At 44.0% G+C, this 25,177-nt stretch overlaps 3 protein-coding genes across 6 annotated transcripts in view; 1 reads left to right on the top strand and 2 right to left on the bottom strand.

Moving 5' to 3' along the window:
* Nucleotides 1–5,524, bottom strand: part of ewg (DNA-binding protein Ewg) — a 113,136-nt gene extending 107,612 nt beyond the window's left edge. Inside the window, exon 1 of the mRNA XM_080286320.1 lies at nucleotides 5,434–5,524. Within this exon, the coding sequence (XP_080142446.1) occupies nucleotides 5,434–5,463 (30 nt within the window). The 5' untranslated portion in view covers nucleotides 5,464–5,524. The remainder of the gene's footprint in view (nucleotides 1–5,433) is intronic.
* A 7,035-nt stretch (nucleotides 5,525–12,559) lies between these two features.
* Coq7 (ubiquinone biosynthesis protein COQ7, mitochondrial) lies at nucleotides 12,560–19,604 on the top strand. 4 transcript variants are annotated; one of them, XM_080286510.1, is made up of 4 exons: nucleotides 12,560–12,667; nucleotides 15,057–15,200; nucleotides 16,840–16,989; nucleotides 19,159–19,603. In XM_080286510.1, the coding sequence occupies exons 2-4, from the start codon at nucleotides 15,065–15,067 to the stop codon at nucleotides 19,437–19,439; spliced, it is 567 nt and encodes a 188-aa protein (XP_080142636.1). In that variant the 5' UTR covers nucleotides 12,560–12,667; nucleotides 15,057–15,064; the 3' UTR covers nucleotides 19,440–19,603. The 4 variants fall into 4 exon arrangements, with proteins under 4 accessions (XP_080142636.1, XP_080142638.1, XP_080142637.1 ...); XM_080286512.1 differs by lacking the exon at nucleotides 12,560–12,667 and adding an exon at nucleotides 13,063–13,216 and having other exon boundaries at nucleotides 19,159–19,604; XM_080286511.1 differs by lacking the exon at nucleotides 12,560–12,667 and adding an exon at nucleotides 13,194–13,333 and having other exon boundaries at nucleotides 19,159–19,604.
* Nucleotides 19,605–24,699: 5,095 nt separating this feature from the next.
* LOC145417877 (uncharacterized) overlaps nucleotides 24,700–25,177 on the bottom strand; it is a 31,277-nt gene continuing 30,799 nt past the window's right edge. The window contains exon 15 of the mRNA XM_080286492.1: nucleotides 24,700–25,128. Within this exon, the coding sequence (XP_080142618.1) occupies nucleotides 24,870–25,128 (259 nt within the window). The 3' untranslated portion in view covers nucleotides 24,700–24,869. The remainder of the gene's footprint in view (nucleotides 25,129–25,177) is intronic.

Raw genomic sequence — 25,177 nt, 5'->3', positions numbered from 1 at the left:
AACTTGCCGCGCGCACCGCGGAAGAGCATTGTTTTGGTTCGTCATTCCTCCGACGTCCGATAGAGCGCCGCTGCATCCTCCCCACTTCCCGCCTGTCTCTCACTGCGACTGGACCTACGCTCTTCGCAATGGCTGCCCACGTGCTTGCTTTTGTGGTGGTGCCGTACTTGCTGCAAGGCCTCCCGCTGCTCTCGGGCCTCCTCTTAGTGTGTGTGATGATGGCCCCTCCACCTGAGAAAAGGAAGAGAGTGGTGTTGACTCTGGAAAAGAAGAGGGAGATATTGGAGAAAGCTGATGCGGGTTGGTCTTCTTCCCGCATTCTCCGCGAGTACAACCTGGCCCAGTTGACTTTGTTCGATATCAAACGTTCCCGAGACAAACTCATGCAGTACACGGCTGACTTCTCGTCGTGAAGCAAACGCAACGTGGAAAGGAAGGTTATGTTTACCCCCAAGTTTGCAGAAATCGACCGATCCACGTTGATTTGGTACCGACGGCAACGTGCAGCTGGTACGAAGAAAGGAGCTGAAGGCTGCTGCTCAGAAGTTTGCAAGGCTTCACGACGCCCTAGACTTCAAGGCATCCGAGGGTTGGCTCTTTGCGTTCAAGTTGCGACATGGCCTTACTAACCGTAAAGCACATGGCGAAGCATTGGACGCTAACAAGGATGGAGTTGACGAGTTTCGGCACAAGGTGAAAGGCTTGATCGACAGGGAGGGCCTCACTCTCGGTCAAGTCTATAACGCAGACGAAACTGGCCTATTCTATCGCTCGCTGCCAACGAACACTCTAGCTGAGGAGACGGAGAAGCGTGTACCTGGCCGCAAGCTTTCTAAGGAACGGATATCTGCTTTGTGTTGTGCCAGTGCTAACGGCATGCACCGACTTAAGCCCGTTGTTGTTGGCCGTGCAAAGCAGCCTCGGTGCCTTCGTGGGGTGATGGATGTCCTTCCTGTCGTCTAGTACCATTCTTTGAAAGCATGGTTCACAGCTGTGATTTTCAAAGACTGGTTTCACCGTCACTTCGTCAAGGAGGTCATCCAGTACCAGACGAAGACACTGGGAATCCCTCGCGACCAGGTAAAGGCTCTCCTTCTGCTCGACAATGCACCTGCCCACCCGTGCGACAAGGACTTGGTTGCTGAGAATGGCCGTATTAGGTGCATGTTTCTGCCACCTAATACGACTGCTCTCATTCAACCCATGGACCAAGGAGTGATCGTGGCAACAAAGCGCCTGTACCGTCGGAAGTTCCTGGACGAGGTGATGGTTGTTCTCAAGGACGAGGACGAGCGCAGGGAAGGACGTGACACTCGAGGCAAGCGGACTTTGGAAAACCTTCGCCGCTACAACATCAAGTTTGCGCTGTACAACTGGGCTAGTGAATGGAAGGAAGTCCCTGTGAAAACTCTTGAAAATGGTTGGTCTCGTCTGCTTCTCGGAACGGATGTGGAGTATGATTTTCTAGGGTTTGACGTGGATGACTTCCATGCACGGCTACGTACGCACGGCGACGTTGTTGATGTGGACGATGTTCGTGAGTGGTTGGACGACGACGAGGGCGATCCTGGGTATCAGACGTTGTCTGATATCGAGATGGCGTCTTCGGTTGCTGGTGTCAGTCCCAAACTTGAAGATTCCGACGACGAAGGCGACGATGATGCGGACTCCTCTCAGCAGGACACTACTCCAGCCATCCCCAAGCTGAGCGCACTCCGGGAACATCTAGAGTTCGTCCTAGACTACCTGGAACACCTGGACTGCGACAGGGAGATGGGGCCCTTGGGACTCGTGGAGGAAGCGCGTGCTTTCAGGCAGCGCATCATCAATCGCCAGAATCGTCGGTCCTTGCGTCAGTCAATGATTGACAGTTTTTTCAGGCCCGTGACCCCCGCTGTGCCAAGCCCTGGCTCCACTCCGTTGCCTCCCCAAGACAGGCCCTCATGCTCCGAGTCACAGCCCAGCACATCAGCTACAGTGGAGTCACCGCTCGACGTGAGTTTGCGGCTATCCTCAGAGTCTTCTGCAGTGGGTACGCCATCACCACGACCCAGCGATGCTCCGCTTGGTCGCCTGCCAGTGATACTCTCGGGCTCTGACAGTGAATAAACAGCAAGAACTTCTCCACTAGACCACACGGGAATTTTGAGTGTTGTGCAGTGAAAAAAACGGTGTGTTGTGTTAAGGTTTTCGAGTTGAGAGAAAAGACTCAGTGAAAACAAAATTTAACGTAAATAAACTTCTTTGTTTTGGCTTTGGAAAATAAAAAAAAATTGGGAAAAGTTAATGTGCAACACGAAATTAAACTGGAACATTATTTGGACTAAAGTGAACACTGTGAAGAGAACGGACTTCTGTGTGTTATTGACTAAGTTCAGTGCAAGACTTCAGGAAGAGTGTACTGCAAGTGCTTCAGGAAATCGTTCTTACTGTCAGAGTCCGAGAGGAGGCGGTTATTCATTGAGGTGGCCAGGGACTTGCTGTAAGTAGCCAGAATGTTTCATACTGTACTTTTTTCCATACTATACTTACCAGAATGTTTCATACTGTACTTTTTTCCATACTATACTTACCAGAATGTTTCATACTGTACTTTTTTCCATACTATACTTACCTCACGCATGTGCAGTGGGAATGTGTTTTTCAGAGTTAGGCTAGGTTAGGGTCCATAAGTACCAGAATGTTTATTAATGTATGAACATACTTCTAAACCCTCATTTTATGTTTCTTTTGCATTTATTTCAGTCATTTATGTGCCTTATTGATGTGATTTGGGTGTTAAATAAGTGCTATGCATGTCCAGAGGGAGTTGTATAGGTGTTTCTCTGAGTTAGGGTCCATAAGTACAAGTCCATAAGCTGGGGCCCAATATCCGGACGAAACCAATAACCGAACCTACCGATGGCTCTATTACTCTGGATATTGGAGTGATTACTGTACTGTCATGTAGTAACTTTTTCACTTCCATGCTCACTTCCCTGTTTCTTATCACTGCTTTCAAAGAACCAGCAACCTTTCTTCCCTGCTGTACCCTTTCATGCACTTCACCCTCCAAACCTACATCCTTACTCATCACACTACCCAAGTACTTAAACATACTCACATTTTCCAATTCCTCACCATCCAACCCTGCTGTACGTTCACTGACTTCACCTCTCTCAAAGACCATCACTTTACTCTTCCCTACATTCACCTTCAGATTCCGTTTCTTACACACTCTCCCAAACTCATCCACCTAGCCTTGCAGCTTCCCTTCATCTTCACTCAACAACACAGTATCATCTGCAAACAACAGTACAGGGAGTTTCCAAACACTATCCTCTCTCACCAGGGCCACTCCAACATCCACTACCCTACCTTGTACCTCTTTTATTATATACCCATCCATGTACAGATTGAACAACCATGGAGACATGACACATCCCTGTTTCAACCCAACTTTCAAAGAGAAAAATTCACTTAGTTCACCATCCACACGCACTGCAGCCTTCGCACCTTCATACATACTCTTCACAGCATTCAACAACTTCCCATCTACTCCATATATTCTTAACACTTTCCACAATCCTTGTCTACCCACCCTGTCATATGCTTTCTCCAAATCCATGAAAACCGCATACAACTTCTTTCCCTTCTCTACAAACTTTTCCACTAAAGATCTAAGAATGAATATCTGATCTACACAACCACTTCCCTTCCTAAAGCCTCCCTGTTCTTCTCTAACTAATTTCTCTGTTCTTTCTCTAACTCTGTCAATAAGTATCCTACCATACACTTTTCCTATTATATTAAGAAGACAAATGCCCCTATGATTACCACACACTTCTTTTTCCCCTTTTCCTTTGTACAAGGGAATAATTATACCTGACTTCCAATCCTCCGGGTCTCTACCTTCCTCCCAGGCAAATCTGCACATCTTCCACATCCATTCTACTACTATCTCTCCCCTATGCTTCAGCATTTCACCACACACTCCATCAATTCCTGGGGCTTTCCCCGATTTAACTTTCTTCATTGCTTCCACAACTTCTATCCTACTGATTTCTTCCTGTCTTCTCACCTCCCTCCTTCTCCCAGCCATTCCCCAGCCACTTATACTCACATTACTTCCATCCTCTATGTTCAACAATTCCTTAAAGTGTTCTCTCCATCTGCTCACTTTTTCTCCCTTCTCCACTAGTAATCTACCATTTTTATCTTTCACTCCCCTGCTAACTTCACTTCCACCCTGTCTTACTCTTTTCACCTCTTTCCAGAACATTTTCTTACAGTCCCTCCACTTTACACACAAATTCCTTCCAAATTCCTCATCCACTCTCTTCTTACTCTCTCTTACTAATCTTTTCACCTCTCTCTTTCTTTCTACATATAACTCTCTCTTCCGCCTCTCAACTTCTTCCACACCCCTATTTCTCATCCATTCATTGTATGCTTTCTTCTTTTGTGCCACAGCCTGTTTCACCTCTTCAGTCCACCATGCTGTTCCTTGCACCCCCCTCTGTCTTTTCTTCCTTCCACACACCACATCACATGCTGCACATATTTCTTCTGTAAATATCCTACACACATCTTCCACGTCTCCGATCTGCTCCAATTCATATTTGCCCAATCGTTCCTCCACTTCTCTCTTATACTCTGCCTTTTTCTCAACCTCTTGTAACCTTTCCACTCTCCTTGCAACTACTCCTTCCTCTCGTCTTTCCCTTTAATGCTGCAATTTAATACTGCATGGTCGCTTCTTCCGAATGGAGGGTGATATATTATACTGTCAATATTATTTTCTTGCCTAGAAAATATAAGATCTAGTACTGTTGGATCACCAAGTTCTCTTTTTCTGGTGTTTTCCTTTACATTCTGTTAGGAAAAACTGCACAAGATCCAGGAGCTTTTGATGCCAACAGCATTCTTGGCTTTTTATATCTAGAGTATTTCAATTTACATTTGTATTGAAACCTCCTGTTAATATCATTCTTTTAGACTCCTCTTTCATTCTATGTAGTAATGTTCATAAACTCTGAATTGTACTTTCTGCCAGATCTGTGTGTGTGTGTGCGTGTGTGTTTACCTAGATGTTTTACCTAGTTGTCACAAACAGGAAATTAGATATGCTCGTGGGGTTCCATCTCCGTGTCTCAACCTGTCAAACTTTACTTTAAACTTCTTAATTTTTTGGACAGGATGATCTCTTTGTCCAGGCTATTACACACATCAGTGCATCTGTATGAAAACTGTATTTCTTGACATCCTTCAAGCAACTTGTCTTTTTCAATTTCCATGTCCTCTTGTTGTGTATGTGTGTGTGTTACAGTATCTAGTTGTAGTACAGATGATCTGATCAAGAGTCATGTTGACCTGTCGACATATCTAGGCCTATTTTTATCCATTAACCTTTTATTTCAATCGGAGATAACAGGCAGACAGACTGACACTCACGTAAGAGGAGCCGGAGTCAGAGCCTGACATTCCCAGGCCCCTGCTTCGTAATGATGAGGACGATGATGATGCAGACAATGATGAGAAGTGATGTCTGCAGCCCCACCACTAATGCCCTCCTCTGCAAAAGACACAACACTGAGTTAGGCTGGGTCAGGCTAGGTTAAATCTAGTTAGGTTCAACAGTGAAGGGTAGGATAAGTGATATCTGCAGTCCCACCATTACTGTCCTCCTCTGCAAAACACACAATTCTAAGTTTGACTGGGTTAGGCTAGGCAAGGTCAGATCACGTCATTTGATCTAGTAAGAGGGATAGGGTAGAGCCGGAAAGAGTATGTTAGGCTTGGCCTGTGTGTGGGTGGGTCAGGGTACTCTAGGTCGTCTGGTTGGTGAAGTCGATTAGTTTGGTTAGCTAGGGCAGAGTTGACCTGTGTTGTCTTGGGTTCAGTTAGGCTAGTCTAGGTCAGGTCAGGTCAGGTGAAGTCAAGTCTAGTTAGGTTACAGTATTTTGGGAAGAGTACGGATGGCCCGTTTTGGGCTGGGCAGGTCAAGCCAGAAATTCAGACTAAAATTGTAGTAATAACTGCAACTGAGTTGGAATATACTGTATAACATACTTGGTGAAATAATTTAAATCTGTAAACAGCAATTATTAAAATTTAAATTCTACCACATGTTTGGTGGGAACACCCATCATCCACTCACTTGGTGTACTGCTACCCTAATCTAGAGTGACTGTACACTGGTTGACAAGCCAAAGATTTCCTGTAAGACAGGAAATAATCTACTATACTAGGTGGCAACTTTATAACCAACCAATACCTGTTCCCTATGTGTCAACGAGTAGGTTGGTGGTGGGTTAGTGCCCCTCCCTGCAAAACAACTAGCTATTGGCAACTAAAAAGACAAAGTGCCTCAGAACAGTACTGACCAATTGCTGACGACCAAGGACCATACAAAGGACACGGTGCAGATTTTAATGAGAAATATGAGGCATGTGAATGATCAGGTGAGAGAGAGAGATTGTCCAGGTGCCTGAGGATGCAAGAGTGGACATATGTGCATTGAATGAGACTAAATGGAGAGGTGACAGGGTGAGAGAATGGGAGTATGGACTGAGTACTGTATATATGCAGGAAAAGGTGAGAATGAGAGGGCAAAAGTGGGCATATGTATTACTGTGTGCAAGAGATGGAAGGAGAATATACGAGCATGGATCAGCTGGTTCAAGGACTGTGTGGGTATGATTGAAAGAAGGAATATAAGCGTTGGTAACTGTGTGTGCATACGCGCCAACAGGAGACCACGAAAGCAGAGTGAAAGAAGAGTACTGGGCATGGTAAAGTCTGAGGAGTGACAGTGTTTTTGATTGGAGATATGAATGGAAAAGTTGGGAATGCGAAGGTGGATGGAGTAGTAGTAGTAGTAGTAGAAGTGGTAGTAGTAGTAGAAGTGGTAGTAATAGTAGTAGTACAGTAGTTGTTCCCTGGGCAATCTGGCCAAATAGCCTGAATTCCATAAGGAGGGTCATGGCCGAGACCAGGCTTTCCCACAGAGCTCTCAAGGAGTGTGTGCTATGTTGCTGGTGCAGGCGATTGTGTCCAATGCAGTCTTCCATAATGTGCTATGGGATGCTGTGTTGCATCCTGGAAGCCATCAGCAACTGAGTCATCCAGCCTCTTCTGATAACTCAAGAGGGCGGTTGGATGATGCCCATATCTCAGCCTGGCCAGGTGGACCCTGTCTTCATGAAGGAGGTAGGATTCAGAAGGGTGGATATCAGGAGGCCATGCATGTAGCTGTGTGTTGTATTTGAGTGAATGAATGGAGAGGCAAGTGATCTGAGTGTGGATATGCTTCTGGAAGCTGGTCTGAGGTGGGCGAAGGAGAGATAACTATTTGTGCATGATATCGTACGCTGGGTGTTGTTTTGATGTTCCTTGGTGTGTGTGGATGTGCTGTCATGCAGTGGACTGGATGGTGTGGGTTTGGGGAGGCTGCAGCAAGAATTTGTGAGCCTCTCATGTCTAGATGATCCTTCACTTTGAGGGCATTGGTTTCTTGACATAGGTGGTCTGTGGGTGTAGTAGCTGTGAAGCCTGTGATTATTTTTAGGGCCTTCTTCTCTACTGTCTGTAGGGTGTTGTAGTGTGTTTTAGTGAAGTTAAAAGCCCAAGCAGGGCTTGCACAATTCATCACTGAATGTATATTTTGGTACTGTGGTGGTGGTTTCTTTGTTGTGTCCGAATGTTGTATGGGCAGTTGACCTTAGGGCACTAAGTCTTGGTGTTACTTTATTTTTAATGTTTGTGATGTGTTGTTTATATACAATGATGTACCGGTACTGTATGTTACACCAAGGAGTTTGTCTGTGTGTGTGTGTGTGTGTGTGGTAGGGGATGTTGTTTATGGTGAGGAGTGGAACGTGACTATGTTCCACTGTCAAGTCTGTGAGAAGGGTCACTGTAGATTTGGCTGGGGCTATTTTGAGTCTGTTTGTGGTGCACCATACATGTAGTGTGTTGAGGTAAGGCTGGAGGACATGTGTGGCTGTATCTGCATTTTGGTGTGTACATGCATGTACGTGTTATATAGTCTGCATGGGAAGCACTGTGTATTTGTGGTGTGTGAGGTGTGGGTATGTCATCCATCTACAGGTTAAGGAGTGTAGGGAACAAAACAGATCCTTGAGGGATGCCGTTTCTGATGTTTCTGATGTTCAATGACAGACTGGTGAATGTTAAATGCATAGCATCTGCCTGCTAAGTGGTCTGCCAGCCATCTTTTTGAGTTACAGCACACCCCCACACAATGCGTATTACCTACAATGTAAAGTCAACCGAGAAAATGCTTACTTTTATCGAATGCGAAATCTGTGAATCGAACTTCCCAACATGCGAATCGGCTGTATGATTCCAAGGCAAAAATGGACTTCCCTCCATTACACTGAGTGTTGGACTGGACAATGCAAGTCAGTCACACAAAGGCAGGTGGCTGGCAACCAGCCAGATTCAAAATGGTAGGAGGCTGGCGAGCTATCTGCATGCCATCTACTGACATTCCTGGGTAAACAGACCATTCATCCATCCATCATCCAATCCTACATTGCCCCATGAGGAGCGTAGGAGCCCGGGGCTAGGCAGTTGGTCCCGACATTTAAGATGAGAGTGACCAGCCTCACTCATCCCTGAGTGGCATTACATGAGCAATCAACCCCAACCACCCCTTGGATATGAACCTTCACTGGCTCAATCTGATTGGAGCGAAATAATTACCCACTAAACCACCAGGCGCCAAAATTTGGTTATATGGTTACAACCCAGCGTAGTAAATGGTTTCCTGGTGTACAGGAAACCGTTCAGCTTGTCACTCAGTGTAGAGTCACCCACAGGCTGAAGGAAGTGGAAAGAATGAAGGAAAGATAGACAGAAGAGGGAGTGTAAAGTCACCCATAGGCAGAAGCACAAGGAAAGAATGAAGGAAAGACAGAAGAGAATGGAAGGAAAGAAGGATGGAGAGGAAAGGGTAGACACCCGAGAGCAGCACTACATCGAGTGAGTGGATGGTGAGCGCCCCCACCTACCACAAAGGGTAAACATACACTTCTTCATACTGCTGCGAGAACACGTTTTGCCCTGCATCCTGTGGTCTGTTTTAGCACCATAGCAGTACCCACCTGTTCATCATGGTCTCAGCTGTCAACTTTGAAGGCTTTATGGCACCTCCAGGAGACCTCAGCAGTGACAATGAGAGTGACAACGAGGCATCCCCACCCCGCAAGAGTAGGCGCCCCAAGCCTCGGATGCCCACCTCCCCTCCCTTCTTAACAAGCCCAGAAGTCACTTAAATAAAGGTATATGGTGTTCTATTTGTTGTTTTATTCGCTGGCCCAACTAGAAGTACTATTAAACAAAGTATTAGCAGGGTGGAGCAGGCTGGAAGGGGACCCAAAGATCAAGCCCTGGGTGGGCTATCCACCAAATACCATTTTTCCCATAAGTTCTTTGGTTCACACAATGCAAAACTGTAGAATGCGAGGGTTTATGCCGCCCATAAACTCGCATTGTGTGAGGGTGCACTGTACTATGCATGTTTGTGTTGAACATTTTGTTTGCGAGGTTCTGGTGGGGGATGGCATCAAAAGCTCTGCCAATCTCTAGTGTGGCTAGGGATGTTCTGTGTGGTGGCCTAGCTGAATTGACGCCATTAAAAACTCTTTGTGCAAGGCCTTTAGATTCCATTTCTTACATCCTCTCCCAAACTCATCCACCAAGCCTTGCAGCTCCCCTTCATCTTCACTCAACGACACAGTATCATCTGCAAACAACAGTACTGTACAGGGAGTTTCCAAACACTACCCCCTCTCACCAGGGCCACTCCAACATCCACTACCTTACCTTGTACCTCTTTTATTACCCCATCCATGTACAGATTGAACAACCATGGAGATATGACACATCCCTGTTTCAACCCAACCTTCAAAGAAAAAAATTCACTCAGTTCACCATCCACACGCACTGCAGCCTTAGCACCATCATACATACTCTTCACAGCATTCAACAACTTCCCATCTACTTCATATATTCTTAATACTTTCCACAATCCTTGTCTATCCACCCTGTCATATGCTTTCTCCAAATCCATGAAAGCTGCATACAACTTCTTTCCCTTCTCTAAAAACTTTTCCACTATAGATCTAAGAATGAATATCTGATCTACACAACCTCTTCCCTTCCTAAAGCCTCCCTGTTCTTCTCCAACTAATTCCTCTGTTCTTTAACTCTGTCCATAAGTGTCCTACCATACACTTTTCCTATTATACTAAGAATACAGATGCCCCTATGATTACCACACACTTCTTTTTCCCCTTTTCCTTTGTACAAGAGAATAATTATACCTGACTTCCAATCCTCCGGGACTCTACCTTCCTCCCAGGCCAATCTGCACATTTTCCACATCCATTCTACTACTATCTCTCCCCCATACTTCACCATTTCACCACACACTCCATCAATTCCTGGGGCTTTCCCCAATTTAATTTTCTTCATTGCTTCCACAACTTCTATCCTACTGATTTCTTCCTGTCTTCTCACCTCCCTCCTTCTCCCAGCCATTCCCCAGCCACTTATACTCGCATTACTTCCATCCTCTATGTTCGACAATTCCTTAAAGTATTCTCTCCATCTGCTCACTTTTTCTCCCTTCTCCACTAGTAATCTACCATTTTTATCTTTCACTCCCCTGCTAACTTCACTTCCACCCTGTCTTACTCTTTTCACCTCTTTCCAGAACATTTTCCTACAGTCCCTCCACTTTACACTCAAATTCCTTCCAAATTCCTCATCTGCTCTCTTCTTACTCTCTCTTACTAATCTTTTCACCTCTCTCTTTCTTTCTACATATAACTCTCTCTTCCGCCTCTCAACTTCTTCCACGCCCCTATTTCTCATCCAATCATTGTATGCTTTCTTCTTTTGTGCCACAGCCTGTCTCACCTCTTCATTCCACCACACTGTTCCTTGCACCCCCCTCCGTCTTCTCTTCATCCCACACACCACATCACATTATTATACTAAAAGTCTATAATTAGAATACTGTAATAAAAACCCTAATATTTGTTACCGTGACAACAATAAAGCCTTGAAATGTTACCATGAGATTTTAATAAAAGCTTTGAAATGATAACCTTGGTACCTGCTATTCATAGTAACAGCTATGATATTTTTCACCTGACCTGATGCCCTACAATCTATCTCCCTGCCTGAAACAATAACTAAAAAAAGGCTACAACTTTGGAATGTCATCTTGGAACTATAGTAAATGCCAGGAAACAAGCTATAGCTTTGATATGTCATCTTGGAACAATAAAATCCCTGAAATAGGCTAAGGCTTTGGAATGTCATCTTGGAACTATAATAAAACCCTTCAGTCAATTTGCAGTTTCGTACAGCCAAGGAAACTTGAAATTTCCTCTTGACAGTATACACATCTCACCTTTTACTGCCGTTTTTACTAAATACTCAATCGTCACAAATGTGCTTTTAGTACTAAGTAGATAAGGAGAGGGAGTGGGGGTTGTGTGGGGGAGGAGCACAGCAGAAATGGTTTATTCCAGCTCCTATCTCCTTCTTTCACTTCCTCTGACTTAACCTGATTTAATCTAACAAATTAACCTAACCTTTCTAATTTGGTGTGGATGTAGATTTTAGAATTAAAAAGTGCATTTGCAACAATTATTTAGTAAAAACAGCAGGAGATGTGTATACTGTCAAAAGGAAATTCAGGATTCCATGGTTGTACAACACTGCAAATTGTCCAACCCTTCATCTGTAATTGGAAATGTAACAGCTGTCAAAAATGCCATCTTATGATTGAAATAATGTGACCTTGGGATTACTACAAACCTTCCAATGTCACTTTGTGAATATTAATAAAAGCTGTGAATCATGTCCATTACCCCTGAATTTGTAACCTTGTAAATGTAATAATTATTCCATCATGAACACAAGCAATGGACTCTGTTTGTAACCCTTTAATAAATGTCCCAAACAGTACACAGCAAAACTGTCCAGTTACAATGAATTTGCGCAGATCTACCATAATAATTATGAAATGTATTGATAACGTTTACCAGTACGGTACCTCCTGGGGCAAGAATTGCCTCAACATCTTCAGAGAGCACATTTTCAAAGTTAAATCCAAAATTTGATTGATGACAAAAACATGACAGACTTAAATCACACGAAAACTGAACTATCAAGTGTATCCAGGAATACAACTATCATTACGGTATTATATGGGGGTTTGAAAACACCATCAACTTATTATGTACCTTCCTTTACTAAACTGTTATTAAATAAGGTTTGCTAACCAGGGAGCAAGCCTGTGGCCATCAATTTATATAAAGCGCTTGGCCAGCAACTCTCTCCCGTTCCACTGACGTTAGCTTCCATCTCTCTCCTTTCTTTTCTTTCCATTTCTCAATTTAACAGCTTGATGCTATGTTCATGGCAGTGTGCGCCGAGGTGACATGCTAAGGGGTCCATTGACTGACATTTGGCGCAAGATGGGCGGGGGGTACGGGACTGAGCAGGCCCAAATGAGGCAAAATTTGGCCACCGTCCTGCCAGGGCTGCGTACGCACATATTAACCTGCGTCCTGCCTCTCGGATTTTCCTCTCCATCTCTCATGTCAACTCCCTGTTTTCCCTCACCTCACACGTTTATCTCCAGGTAATGGCCGATCCCCTTGAATCCAGCAATGGCACCGGGAACCAGAGAACGGCACGGTTAAATTTCTTGGTGAATTGTTTGTGGCAAGAGGGAAAAATATTGATTTTCTCCATGGCTTTACAGACCTCCCCTCGACCCCCCAGCCATATTGAGTCTGCGCAGAACAAAGCATAGCAGAAGGTATTTGCGGCGGGAACCCAAACGGCCTCATTTCACCCCTAGATCCGCCTGTATGACTTCTTTGCCGTCTTTAATCTAGCCATTATTCAGGTCAAACAGCCTTATAACCTACCCAAAATGTTGTGAAATTGTGAGCAACGCGGGTAGAAGGGATTGATCACGGAATCTAAATTTTGAACTAACGCCCTCAGAGCCATCTATTGAGGTGAAAAACATTTATACCGTACTAACCCTGGTATTTCACCTTTTATCTGTCAAATTTTGTACTGTAGTATGAACAAGGCAAAAATGCAATGTTAAAACGTTTTTCGACGCCATTGCAATAAACGCGTGCATGTATAATTCAGCGAAATACTGAGAATTACCAGGGTCGGTTTTCTGCAAAGTTTGCCATATATTTTAGTCTTTGTAATATATAAGAAACTTTCAAGATTATTTTGCGGGAAGTATTACGCGCTTTTGCTCATCGTTGGCCCTTTCAGTACGGTAATGTGCCTTATTTTTGCTATCCTCTGACCATTGTATACACCTGTCAAATTCCAGTAACGAGGAAGTGCTCTGATATTGTCAAGTGCTGTAATAGTGAAGTCCTGGTTACTAGATTCCTGCCATTACTCGACAGTTTTACTTAATTTTTTAAAACTGGAAATGTGTAATAGTAACTTATTTCCTATCAGAATATGGAAATGTAGAAGTATGTGAATTGTATTGGTGCCATATATTTCCATAACCACATTAGAATGACAGTATTGCTCTTAATACCTATACCAGTGTTAGGCAGCTTACAAATCCTGTATCAGTGTTAGGCAGTTTACAAAGGATTTGAAATTGGAAGGGTTCAATATAGCATTCAGTAGGTGCATTGTGGTCAGCAGGTATTGTCCCTTTAACCTGTTATGTCCTTTTAACCCATCATGTCCCTTTAACCTGTTATGTCCTTTTAACCCATCATGTCCCTTTAACCTGTTATGTCCTTTTAACCCATCATGTCCCTTTAACCTGTTATGTCCTTTTAACCCATCATGTCCCTTTAACCTGTTATGTCCTTTTAACCCATCATGTCCCTTTAACCTGTTATGTCCTTTTAACCCATCATGTCCCTTTAACCTGTTATGTCCTTTTAACCCATCATGTCCCTTTAACCTGTTATGTCCTTTTAACCTGTTATGTTCCTTTAACCTGTTATGTCCTTTTAACCTGTTATGTTCCTTTAACCTGTTATGTCCTTTTAACCTGTTATGTTCCTTTAACCTGTTATGTCCTTTTAACCTGTTATGTTCCTTTAACCTGTTATGTCCTTTTAACCTGTTATGTTCCTTTAACCTGTTATGTCCTTTTAACCTGTCATGTCCTTTTAGCGTGTTATGTCCTTTTAACCTGTCATATCCCTTTAACCTGTTATGTCTTTTTAACCTGTCATGTCCTTTTAGCTTGTTATGCCCTTTTAACTTGTCATGTTCCTTTAACCTGTTGTCCTTTTAACCTGTCATGACCCTTTAACCTGTTATGTCCTTTTAACCTGCCATGTCCCCTTAACCACTTCAGTTTGGTGAGCTCGTTCACTTCAGTATATTCTTGCAGTTGCTTGATAGTTTCATTACAGAGCTCTTCAAAAGGGAAGGATTAAATATAGCTTGTGGTTGATGGTGTCATGCATTGTTAACCCCTTATTATATTGGTCTCCACATGCTTGGTGGTGGTTTGGTGATAACTCAGAGCTCTTGGGTCAGAACAGGCTATTGCTTGCACATTACAGTTTATGGTCTAGAAGTGACCAGATGCAAGATGGTTTTGTCATGTAAATTATTACTACTAGGAGAGTAGGTCAGTCTCTTGCCCTACCCTGACCTCGAGCCCCTACACTCTGAAGGGGAGCAGTATGGGACTGGCTGTCATTTTTTAAATCAATTGTGTTGTGAGAATTAGATGCATGAGCTGAATAAGTGTGTTTGGTGTGAGGGACTGCTTTGCTGTGTGGGTGTAACGAGTTGTGAGAATAAGGTGCAAGTGTATTATGGTGGGAAGGGCTGCATGAGGTGTGTGTTGTGGTGGGATAGGCTTCATGAGGTGTGTTGTGGTGTTGAGGGGCTGCATTACAGTGTGGGTATAATGTGTTAAAGAGAATGTGGTGCATGAAGTAAGTGGGTTAGGGCCTGCATTGATGTGTAGGTGTAGTGGAATGATCCAAAGTTGTATTTTCTGTTATCAGGCATTAGCATGTGGAGGTCAGTGATACGTCAGTACAGCACACGGGCAGCTCGCAACAAGGCTGCCATTGACCGTATTATCCGAGTGGATCATGCTGGGGAGCTTGGAGCGGATCGAATATATGCTGGACAAATGGCCATCTTAGGTATAAAGACATTTTGTTTTGTGTTACCATTTACACTATAGTAGTACATCAGTTGAAAACCATGTAAGCAGCAAATGAATGGTTGGTGATTTAGTGAGTTAAGCCAATTCAGTCAAATTTGGCCCTCACCAGAGTATGTCCAAGGGCTGACAGGTTTATTGCTCATATAATGCTATGTATGGATGAATGTTTATTCCCACCAGAAATGTCTAAACTCAGCAGTCTAACCCTGGGCTCCATCATTGCTGATAGGGCAGTGGAGTCTTGGATGACAGATAGATGATCTAACCAGACCAGAATCTGGATCTGTATGCAATGCTTCATCGTTTCATTTTCCTCAACCAACCCACAAACCTTAACAGAATTCACTGTTTCCACATTTGCAGTTTCCATCAGGCACCCAAACAACTAATGTTAGCCATCTATCTGTAGCCGGATGCCTGAATGCAAAGGGGGGGGGGCACTCCAAATGAATGACTTATTGTCACTCTGTCCACAGTCATAGAGCTGCCCTCTAAGTCATATACCCTTGTCTCATATACTTCTCCACCCCATCCCTCCATCTAATCCTTGATATCCCCTTTCCATTCTCTCCCTCCATCTTATCCTTGATATCCCCTTTCCATTCTCTCCATCTCATCCTTGATAGTCCCCTTCCATTCTCTCTCTCCATTTCATCCTTGATATCCCCTTTCCATTCTCTCCCTCTATCTCATCCTTGATATCCCCCCTTCATTCTCTCCCATCACCTTATTCACGTACTCTTCTAGTCAGTTTCTCAGTTTCCATTCTTTCCATATGGCCTACAAAACTGCAGCTAAATTTATTAACTACTGTATCCTAGAGGTGAGAATGCCATGCATGGAGAGACAGCCCTGCCTTGATTCATTCCTCAGGAGGTGACTGGAACTTTGTTGATAATGTAGTGCCAGCAAGGGGAGTACAGTATTTTGATCCTCTTCCAATTGTAGTGTACTGGAGTAGGCTGGCCTAGACTAAGGCCCCAACACCTTGATTTTTCTTTTTTTTTTTTAATGCAAGGAAGAAGGAACCAAAGGCCAGGGGCCTGCATATTGATTCCTCCAAGAAAAAACAAAAACAAGATAACAGAGAGCCAGATTCGAGATCCATTCATTTCGAGATGCCTGGACACACTGCGTTTGAAAGACTGGAGATCGTAGGCTGTAGGAAAAACAGAGGGAGACAGTTCCAAAGTTGACCTGTTGCATACATGAAGGACTGGGAGTAGTGGTTAATTCTGGCATTAGGGAGTTGGACAGAAAAGGGATGAAAGTTTGTTGATAGTCGAGTGCTACGTGCCCGCCATAGTGGTGGAGGGATGCAAGCAGACAGTTCAGAGGAGCAGTGACCATTGAAGGAGCAATAGAAAAGAGATAAAGATGCAACAGTGCAGCGAAGAGACAGAGGTTGAAGGGAGCCAGTAAGAGGAGGAGAGTTAATGAGACAAAAAGCCTCTGACTCCACCCTATTGAGAAGAGCTATGTGTGGGGAGCTGCCCCAAACATGAGAGTTGTACTCTACACAGGGGAGAATAAAACCTGTGTATAAAGTCAGCAACTGTGCAGGGGTAAAGAAGATCTGGTAAAATGAGATTGGCTCTTCTTTTTTCTCTCCACAGGTAAAACTAAAGTTGGTCCAGTCATCCAGCATTTGTGGGACCAAGAAAAAGAGCACAAAGCCAAGTTTGAGGAGCTAATTCCACGCTACAGAGTTCGTCCCACAGTTCTCATCCCACTGTGGAATGTGGCAGGTTATGTGCTCGGTGCTGGTGAGTTGTTGACTTTTTCTCTGCATTTGGTGCACTTGGCTACAGACAGTCCTTATGATTAGTAGTCTTTTTAGATTCTCGTCCCTTGTTTCTTCAGTTTCCGTTTTGCTGGTTATTAGCGGGTGAATAAACAGTCACAAAATACACTAGTTTAAGTGTATTAGGATGTTAAATCATCTCAAAAGACACTTTAAACAGGTAATTTTGGTGTCAAGGAGCAGTACATAGGATTTTGAGGCCATTACATAGTTATATTAAGGCTGTGGGAGCCCATTTTTTCGTGATTCATTACCTTGTAGCTGTTCATTTCTTGCGTTTTTCTGTGACCTAACCCCTGTAAATGATGAGAGCTTGCTGTAATTTCTGATTTATTTGTGCCACTTCGTTTGTAAGTGTATGGGTTATAATCAACATTAACTTCTTCCTCCAACAGGGTCCTCTATGGAATTTAATTAAATTATCTGACAGTAGCAGCAGTAAACATGTGTTTGGACATGTGGAGAGAATCGAGAATGAAAGACTGACTAAGAGGGTGTATGTACTGTAGGTGAGGTGGAGAGAGGGAGAGGGAGGGGTAGACCAAGGATGAGGTGGAGGGATGGAGTTGAGAGGTATATGAGGGAGGGGGGAGTGAGTTGGGGGGAGGGTAGTCAAATGGTGGGTGACAGAGTGACTTGGAGGCGTTTTGTCTGCGGCCACCCTTTGCGGGATTAGGGCGTCAGGCTATAGATAGATAGATAGATAGATAGCAGCAGTAAAGTAAATAACACACCATAGGATTCAAGAGGTAGCTCCTCAGAAAGCAAAAGACAAACTGCCCATTAAAGTTCCATTCCTGCCCTTGAAGATAATTTGCTAGTTTCCTCCAATTTACAGTATCAAGTATATGTAGAAAGTGTGGATGGTGAACTGAGTGAATTTTTCTCTTTGAAGGTTGGGTTGAAACAGGGATGTGTCATGTCTCCATGGTTGTTCAATCTGTACATGGATGGGGTAATAAAAGAGGTACAAGGTAGGGTAGTGGATGTTGGAGTGGCCCTGATGAGAGAGGGTAGTGTTTGGAAACTCCCTGTACTGTTGTTTGCAGATGATACTGTGTCATTGAGTGAAGACAAAGGGGAGCTGCAAGGCTTGGTGGATGAGTTTGGGAGAGTGTGTAAGAAACGGAATCTAAAGATGAATGTAGGGAAGAGTAAAGTGATGGTCTTTGAGAGAGGTGAAGTCAGTGAATGTACAGCGAGGTTGGATGGTGAGGAATTGGAAAATGTGAGTACAGTACGTTTAAGTACTTGGGTAGTGTGATGAGTAAGGATGGAGGTTTGGAGGGTGAAGTGCTTGAAAGGGTACAGCAGGGAAGAAAGGTTGCTAGTTCCTTGAAAGCAGTGATAAGAAACAGGGAAGTGAGCATGGAAATGAAAAAGTTACTACATGACAGTATTGTGATACCAACTCTAACGTACGGAAGTGAAGCTTGGACATTGTTGGAAGGGCACAAGTCAAGAGTGAGAGCAGTGGAAATGAGTTATTTAAGAGGAGCCTGTGGAGTCACATGGAGAGACAGACTGATAAATGAGGATATAAAGGAGCATTGTGGTGTGGATGTGGATGTGATAGGAAGTGTTAGGAGGAATACACTGAGGTGGTTTGGCCATGTGGAGAGGATGGAGGGTGAAAGACTAATGAAGAGAGTGTATGTGAGTGAGGTGGAGGGGGGGAGAGGGAGGGGGAGGCCGAGGATGAGATGGAGGGATGGGGTGGAGAGATATATGAGAGAGGGGGGTGTGAGTTGGGAGCAGGGCAGTGAAATGGTGGGGGACAGGGCGACATGGAGGCGATTTGTTTGTGGCAACCCCGAACAGGATTGAGGCGTCTGGCAATAGATAGATCGATAGAATTCAACCCATACTTATTAACAAGAGCTGGCAGTATTTTATTTCATCTCTAACACCAGTAGATTTCACAAAGCTGAGAGAACTACTATACTGTAGTTTTTTTTTGCATAATGGCCTTTTTTTTTTTTTTTTTTTTTTTACCCCACCTCCCAGATAGAAAAAGAGGCTGGATGATGATGATGATGACAATGTTATTATTTATCATTATCACTGTTATTAGAAGCAGTATCCTGCTACTAATGGTGATGATGATGATGATGATGTACTGTACTTACAGGTACAGCACTGCTGGGTCGTGAGGCAGCAATGGCGTGCACAGTGGCAGTGGAGTCAGTCATCACAGATCACTATAACTCCCAGCTGAGACAACTGATTGAACTTGGTGAGGCAGAGCACCAGGAGTTGATTGACACCATAAAGAAATTCCGTGATGATGAGATGGATCACCATGACACAGGCTTGGCACATGATGCGGAAATGGCACCTGCCTATACTTCTCTTAGTGCTGTTATTAAGGCAGGATGTAAAGCTGCTGTGTGGATGTCAGAAAGAATTTAGCACAACCCTTTATCGCACACAAATTACATTACCAACATACTGTGCCAAACTTCAGATTATTCTTGGACTAATATTGAGTAATAAATGCTACATCAACATTATTCTCAGTTGTTATTTGTTTTCATTTTTGAAGGCTTCAACATCATTGCATGTGTCACCCTTGGTCACCAAATGGTGGCTGTCCATGCAGCTCTGGCAGCTTCCCTATTTAGTCTCTTAACCATGAGGTCACACTCGGTGTCCTCATCCCAGGTCTTTTACAGTCTCTGCCTCTCACTACCCTATTCCCATAATTAACACCTCTCACTTAATGCACCCACTTATCATCCGCCATCCTCTCCACATGCCCAAACCACTCCATCTACCTCTCCTCATCACAGTACCAATACACTCCAGTCCCATCCTACCTCTCAACTCTTCCATCATAAACCTAGTCCCCCCAGGCCATGCACTCAAGGACGCACTGCTCATCCACCTAACCATTGCCATTTTTGTACGTTTGGGCCTGTGAATATCCTCTTCCTTTACCGCCCAGGTCTCACTACCATACAGCAAAACACTCCTAATATGCTGTGCACAAAGATCCCTTAGCACAGAGGGAGAGCCCTCTCAGTGTCAGGAGAGGCAACAACTCCCTGAACTTCTTCCAACCACTCCACACACCAGCCACAGAGCTAGCTCCTCTCCCACCTCCAGCACATAACATGTCTCCCAAATAACAAAACTCTTCCACACACTCAAGAGACTCACCAACAAGTTCAATCCTTTCATGCCTGGCAATAGCCACAGGCTCTCCCTGACACACTGCACACCTGGAAAAAGCATTATCTCGCAGTCTACCTTTAATACCACTACATCTCTTATACACCCACTTATCACAAACACTGCAAAAGATGGAATTACTTCCCACTCCCTTGTGACAAAATGCACATGAACACTCCCTTTCTTTGACAGTACTGCTCCCAGCCCTAGATACCATCACTTTTGTTTTATCTGCATTTACTTTTAAGCCCTTGTGCCCCATACCATCTCTCCACTTCCTAAACCTTTCCTCCGCCTCCCTTTCATTCTCTACAACCACCACCAAATCAATAGCATACAACATCTCCCACGGAAGTCCATTTCTGATGTCATGTGAGAGGGCTTCAAGTACCATGATGAATAACAAGGGGCTCAAAACTGACCCCTGATGCACACCAACATTCACGGAAAACTCATCAATCAACTCTCCATTCGCCCTTACCTGGGTGTGAGCACCCACGCACTTGGCCCTTACGACCCTAACCAGCCACTCTGCGATCCCAAGCTTTCTCATTGTTCACCTCACCACCTCTCTAGGGACTCTGTCAAAGGCCTTCTTCAAATAACAAAAATGAGGTACAATTCCATCTTCTTTTCTGCAAATTTTTCCTGAAGCTGTCAAACAATGACAGCTTCATTGTTCGACAGCTTAAAGGGAACTGTACTTTGTTTTTGTTGATTTGGAGAAGGCCTTTGACAGAGTCCCTAGAGAGGTCAAGGGCCTTCTCCAAATCAACAAAAACAAAGTACAGTTCCCTTCTCCCGTTATGGAACTAAAAATACAGCACTGGAGACTTTATGGGAGAAAATGGTGGCCTTCATACAGTAATTCAGCCGTAAGATCCTCGGTAATTGTAGCTTCACAATGGCTGAGAATTGGACACATGAAATGGCATTCATTATCCAAAATTTGACTCGAATAACCTCAAGTTTGGTATACATTTCACAAGACACCCTGTATAACATGAATTTACTGGTATACTTTATATCTTTTCATGGCATTATTGAAGTGATTAGTTATATTTTAATGTACAGTATAATATTTTCATAAAATATTTTAAAATAAATACAGTTCTGTTTCCTGTCAATCTATCTATCTATAGCACAGTGCCCTTATCCCATACAGGGTGACTGCAGACAAAATGCCTCCAAGTCACTCTTGTCACCCACCATTTGACTGCCCTCCCCCAACTCACTCCCCCCTCGCTCATATACCTCTCAACTCCATCCCTCCACTTCATCCTCGGTCTCCCCCTCCCTCTACTTCACCCACATACACTCTCTTAGTCAGTCTTTCATCCACCCCACAACGTTCTTTAACTTCTTCATTTGTCAACCTGTCCCTCCATGTCACTCCACATGCTCCTCTCAGGTAACTCATTTCCACTGCTCTCACTCTTGACTTGTTCCCCTCTAGCAAGGTCCATGCCTCGCTTCCATACATCAGGGTAGGGATCACAATACTATCATGCAGTGGCACCTCCCTATTTCTCATCACCGCTTTCAGTGAACCAACAACCTTCCTTCCATGGTGTACCCTTTTGAGCACTTCATCCTCAAAACTTCCATCCCTACTCATTACACTACCCAAGTACTTGAATGCACTCACATTCTCCATATCCTCACCATCCAACCTCACTTGAAGCATTTTATACAGGAAGCCCTCACCTTTTGTGGCACTCAACTTTGCCATATCTCTCTCTCTCTCTCTCTCTCTCTCTCTCTCTTTTTTTTTTTTGAAGGCATGAGTAATTCATCACAAAATACACAAATTTAACCCTCAAACGCTGGGCTATTGACACCACACGCCACAAAGCACTCTTTTTCTTTGCACGGAAATTGTTCTGAAAATAGCCTGTTTTCAAACTTTAATATCTCAGAAACTATAGCAGTTAGGGAATCATCATCATCATCATCCGGACCTCCTTTCCTACCCTAGGGCAGGGTAAGGAGTAGCAATGTCCAGACAGCAATTAGGGAAACAAAAACCATATTACTCACCATGTCTTCTTGATGCCTGGTGATTTAGTGGGTAATTATGGTGCTCCAGTCGGATTGAGCTGATGAAGGTTTATGTCCAAGGGAAGGTTGGGGTTTATTGCTCATGTAATGCCACTCAGGGATGAATGAGGCTGGTCACTCTCATCTTAAATGTCAGGACCAACTTGCCCAGCCCCAGGCTCCTACACTCCTCATGGGGCAATGTAGGATTGGATGGTGAATGAATGAATGAATGTCTTCTTGTGATTGAAAGTATCCCCAGGTCTGTAGGTCATCGAGTCGATGAGTAAGGACATAAGGAAAAGGACTAATTTGTAGCATGAGAAGTAGAATGTGTGCTTGCGGCTCCGACTATGGCTTTGCTCTCAGCATGATAACTTTTCCGGTACTAGGTAAACTAGATACAGTGGTGTCCAAGGCACACTTTCTGGCACTATCACTGAGCCCTCTCCTAGTATCCTTGGAAAGAGGCTTGGCGGGGGTGGATGAGGGAAAAGTCTGCGTGAGGCAGAAATGGAATCGGATGAGAATATTAAGAAAAAATCGTGTTACGCCTGACAGTGTCAGAGAAACAATTGAGGTGTGGTTGGCTCGGCTGGCTGGACTCTCTCCCTAGCTTTTGGTGACAAGATAAAGTGGCGGCCACTTCAAACAGTGGCACAAACACAGTTTTGGTTCCTACCGACACCCAGTGGGAATCTGGCATCTCTGCCATCTGCTGGAACCGACACCCAGCAGTTAGGAGTTAAGGTGTATTTTGGGATACTTTAATGGCAGATGACAGGTGACATGGAGGTGGTTTGTTTGTGGCCACCCTTCCTGGATTAAAGCATCTGGCAGACAGATAGATAGGTTATGAATAACAGAAAGGGATGCATGAAGTCCATCCATCCATCATCCAATCCTATGTTGCCCCATGAGGAGCGTAGAAGCCTAAGGCTAGGCAAGTTGGTCCTGACATTTAAGATGAAAGAGACCAGCCTCACTCATCCCTGAGTGGCATAACATGAGCAATAAACCCCAACCACCCCTTGGATATAAACTTTCACCCGCTCAATCCGACTGGAGTGCCTTAATTACCCACTAACCACCAGGCGCCATAATTTGGTTATATGGTTACCACCCACCATAGTAAATGGTTTCCTGGTGTAAAGGAAACCATTTGGCTTGTCACTCAGTGTAAAGTCACCCATAGGGAGAAGGACAAAGAAAGAAAGACAGAAAAGGAAGGAAGGAAGAGAGGAAAGGGCAGACACCCATGGGCAGCACTACATCAAGTGAGTGAATGGTGAGTGCCCCCACCTACCAAATGCATTAAATAATATATGACAATTAACCCTACCATGGAAAGATTCACTGTGCTACAGTACATACTCTATTTCAGCTAATGCCAAATTATTTCATTCAGCTGAGAATGAGTTTTAGGCTCCTGGAAGTGTTATTACTATCACCAGTAATCCTCTCATGGTCAGTAAAAGTTCAGTATTCTGTTCTAGCTACTGCAAGATGACTGTATTCATGTGAGAGCAAGTTGTATCTGAGTGTTAACAGAGTTAAGGACAGATGTGCTTTCACTCCTTTTTTTATTAGCATGTAGGTTATAAACTGTTCCTGAAGCTCTCAGTAGTAGCTGCAACCCCAAGCTCATCTAACTGAGCCTTGTAGAATCCAGGCATGAGTTGCCATTCTATTGCAGTCCATCCTCCTCTTGGGGGTGAGGGAAGTAGTTGAGGAACATTTGTATAAATCAGGCAGTTGAGCCACTTGGTTATAACAGTGCCACCACATTAAGGCATCCCTCTCCAGCACCAAAGTTATCTATCAGAATTATAAAAATTGACTGTACCTGTTTACCCATGTAGGAAGAAGTAAACTAGAATGTCTGTAAGGAGCAAGAGAAAATATCTTCTTTGAGGAATTAACTGTGGTACATCAGCAGAAAATGTTTAGTGCTAAATACAAAGACTACTGAATACAGAGCACGAACATTGATTATCTTTTAAGAGACTGAGCAGTGTGGAAAGCTACCATTAGGTGACCAAGGCCTATGCATGCATGCATGTTGGAGCCTTTATAAATGATACAAAGTAACAATGGTATATCTTACTTCTATAGTTTCAGTACAGTATTAAGGGAAGTCACAGGGATGTTACTGTTGTTACTCAGTATTCATCTTGTGGCTTCAGGCTCATCTGAAATGTGAACCCAATACACTGCTGGCTTAACATGCCATTCTGAAGTCCACCATCCTCTTCCTGGGGAATAGGGAGTGCACTGAGGAACGTTTGAATAGCCAGTCAGTGGATATGCCTGCTTATATCATTGCTACCACGTGAAGGCATCCCTCTCCAACACCATTGTTGCGGATGATGACGTGTAGACAGTGAGGGGTGTAAGATCAATGATGGTGAGTAATGTATAAAAGATGATGTGGATGGATTTTATGGGTGGCATGAGTAGACAGTTAGCTTGTTAGGCAATCGTGATAGTGGGTACAAATGATAAGTAGGTGGGCTGTTGTGGGCGACAATAAGTTAACACTGAGCACTGTTAGATGATTGTGATGGTGGGTACAAGAGATGATGCTGATGGGTTGTTGTGGATGACAAGAGTAGACAGTTAAGCTTGTTAGATGATTGTGATGGTGGGTACAAAAGATGTTGTGGATGGGTTTTTGTGGGTATGGTGCTTGGCCATGGAGCTCAGCAATAGATGGGCCTCTTGTACCATGTGTGTTGTGTGGTGGTGATGCGGCCACATGAGGTTCAGGGGTACTGGAGGAACTGAGCGAGGTGCACCGCCATTAATACCATCATCAGAGCTTGTCATGACTTCCCCTCCTTCACTCTTCCGCCTCCCACTGGTTGGAACTAACTGAGAATGCACCCTAGATGGAAAATAAAAGCCTAAGGTTAAGCAACTGTGTACAGGTGGTC

This window comes from Coenobita brevimanus, chromosome 111, assembly GCF_032717465.1.
Source record: "Coenobita brevimanus isolate Jiangsu-jjx chromosome 111, ASM3271746v2, whole genome shotgun sequence".
NCBI lineage: Eukaryota > Metazoa > Arthropoda > Malacostraca > Decapoda > Coenobitidae > Coenobita > Coenobita brevimanus.
This window is presented reverse-complemented; position numbering and strand designations above follow the sequence as displayed.

Bases quoted from the DNA above. Each gene is read 5' to 3' on its own strand.
- Coq7 (XM_080286512.1), top strand. From the start codon at position 15,065: ATGTGGAGGTCAGTGATACGTCAGTACAGCACACGGGCAGCTCGCAAC. The intron at 15,201-16,839 runs GTATAAAGACAT...TTCTCTCCACAG, and splicing joins TGGACAAATGGCCATCTTAG to GTAAAACTAAAGTTGGTCCA. The intron at 16,990-19,158 runs GTGAGTTGTTGA...CTGTACTTACAG, and splicing joins AGGTTATGTGCTCGGTGCTG to GTACAGCACTGCTGGGTCGT.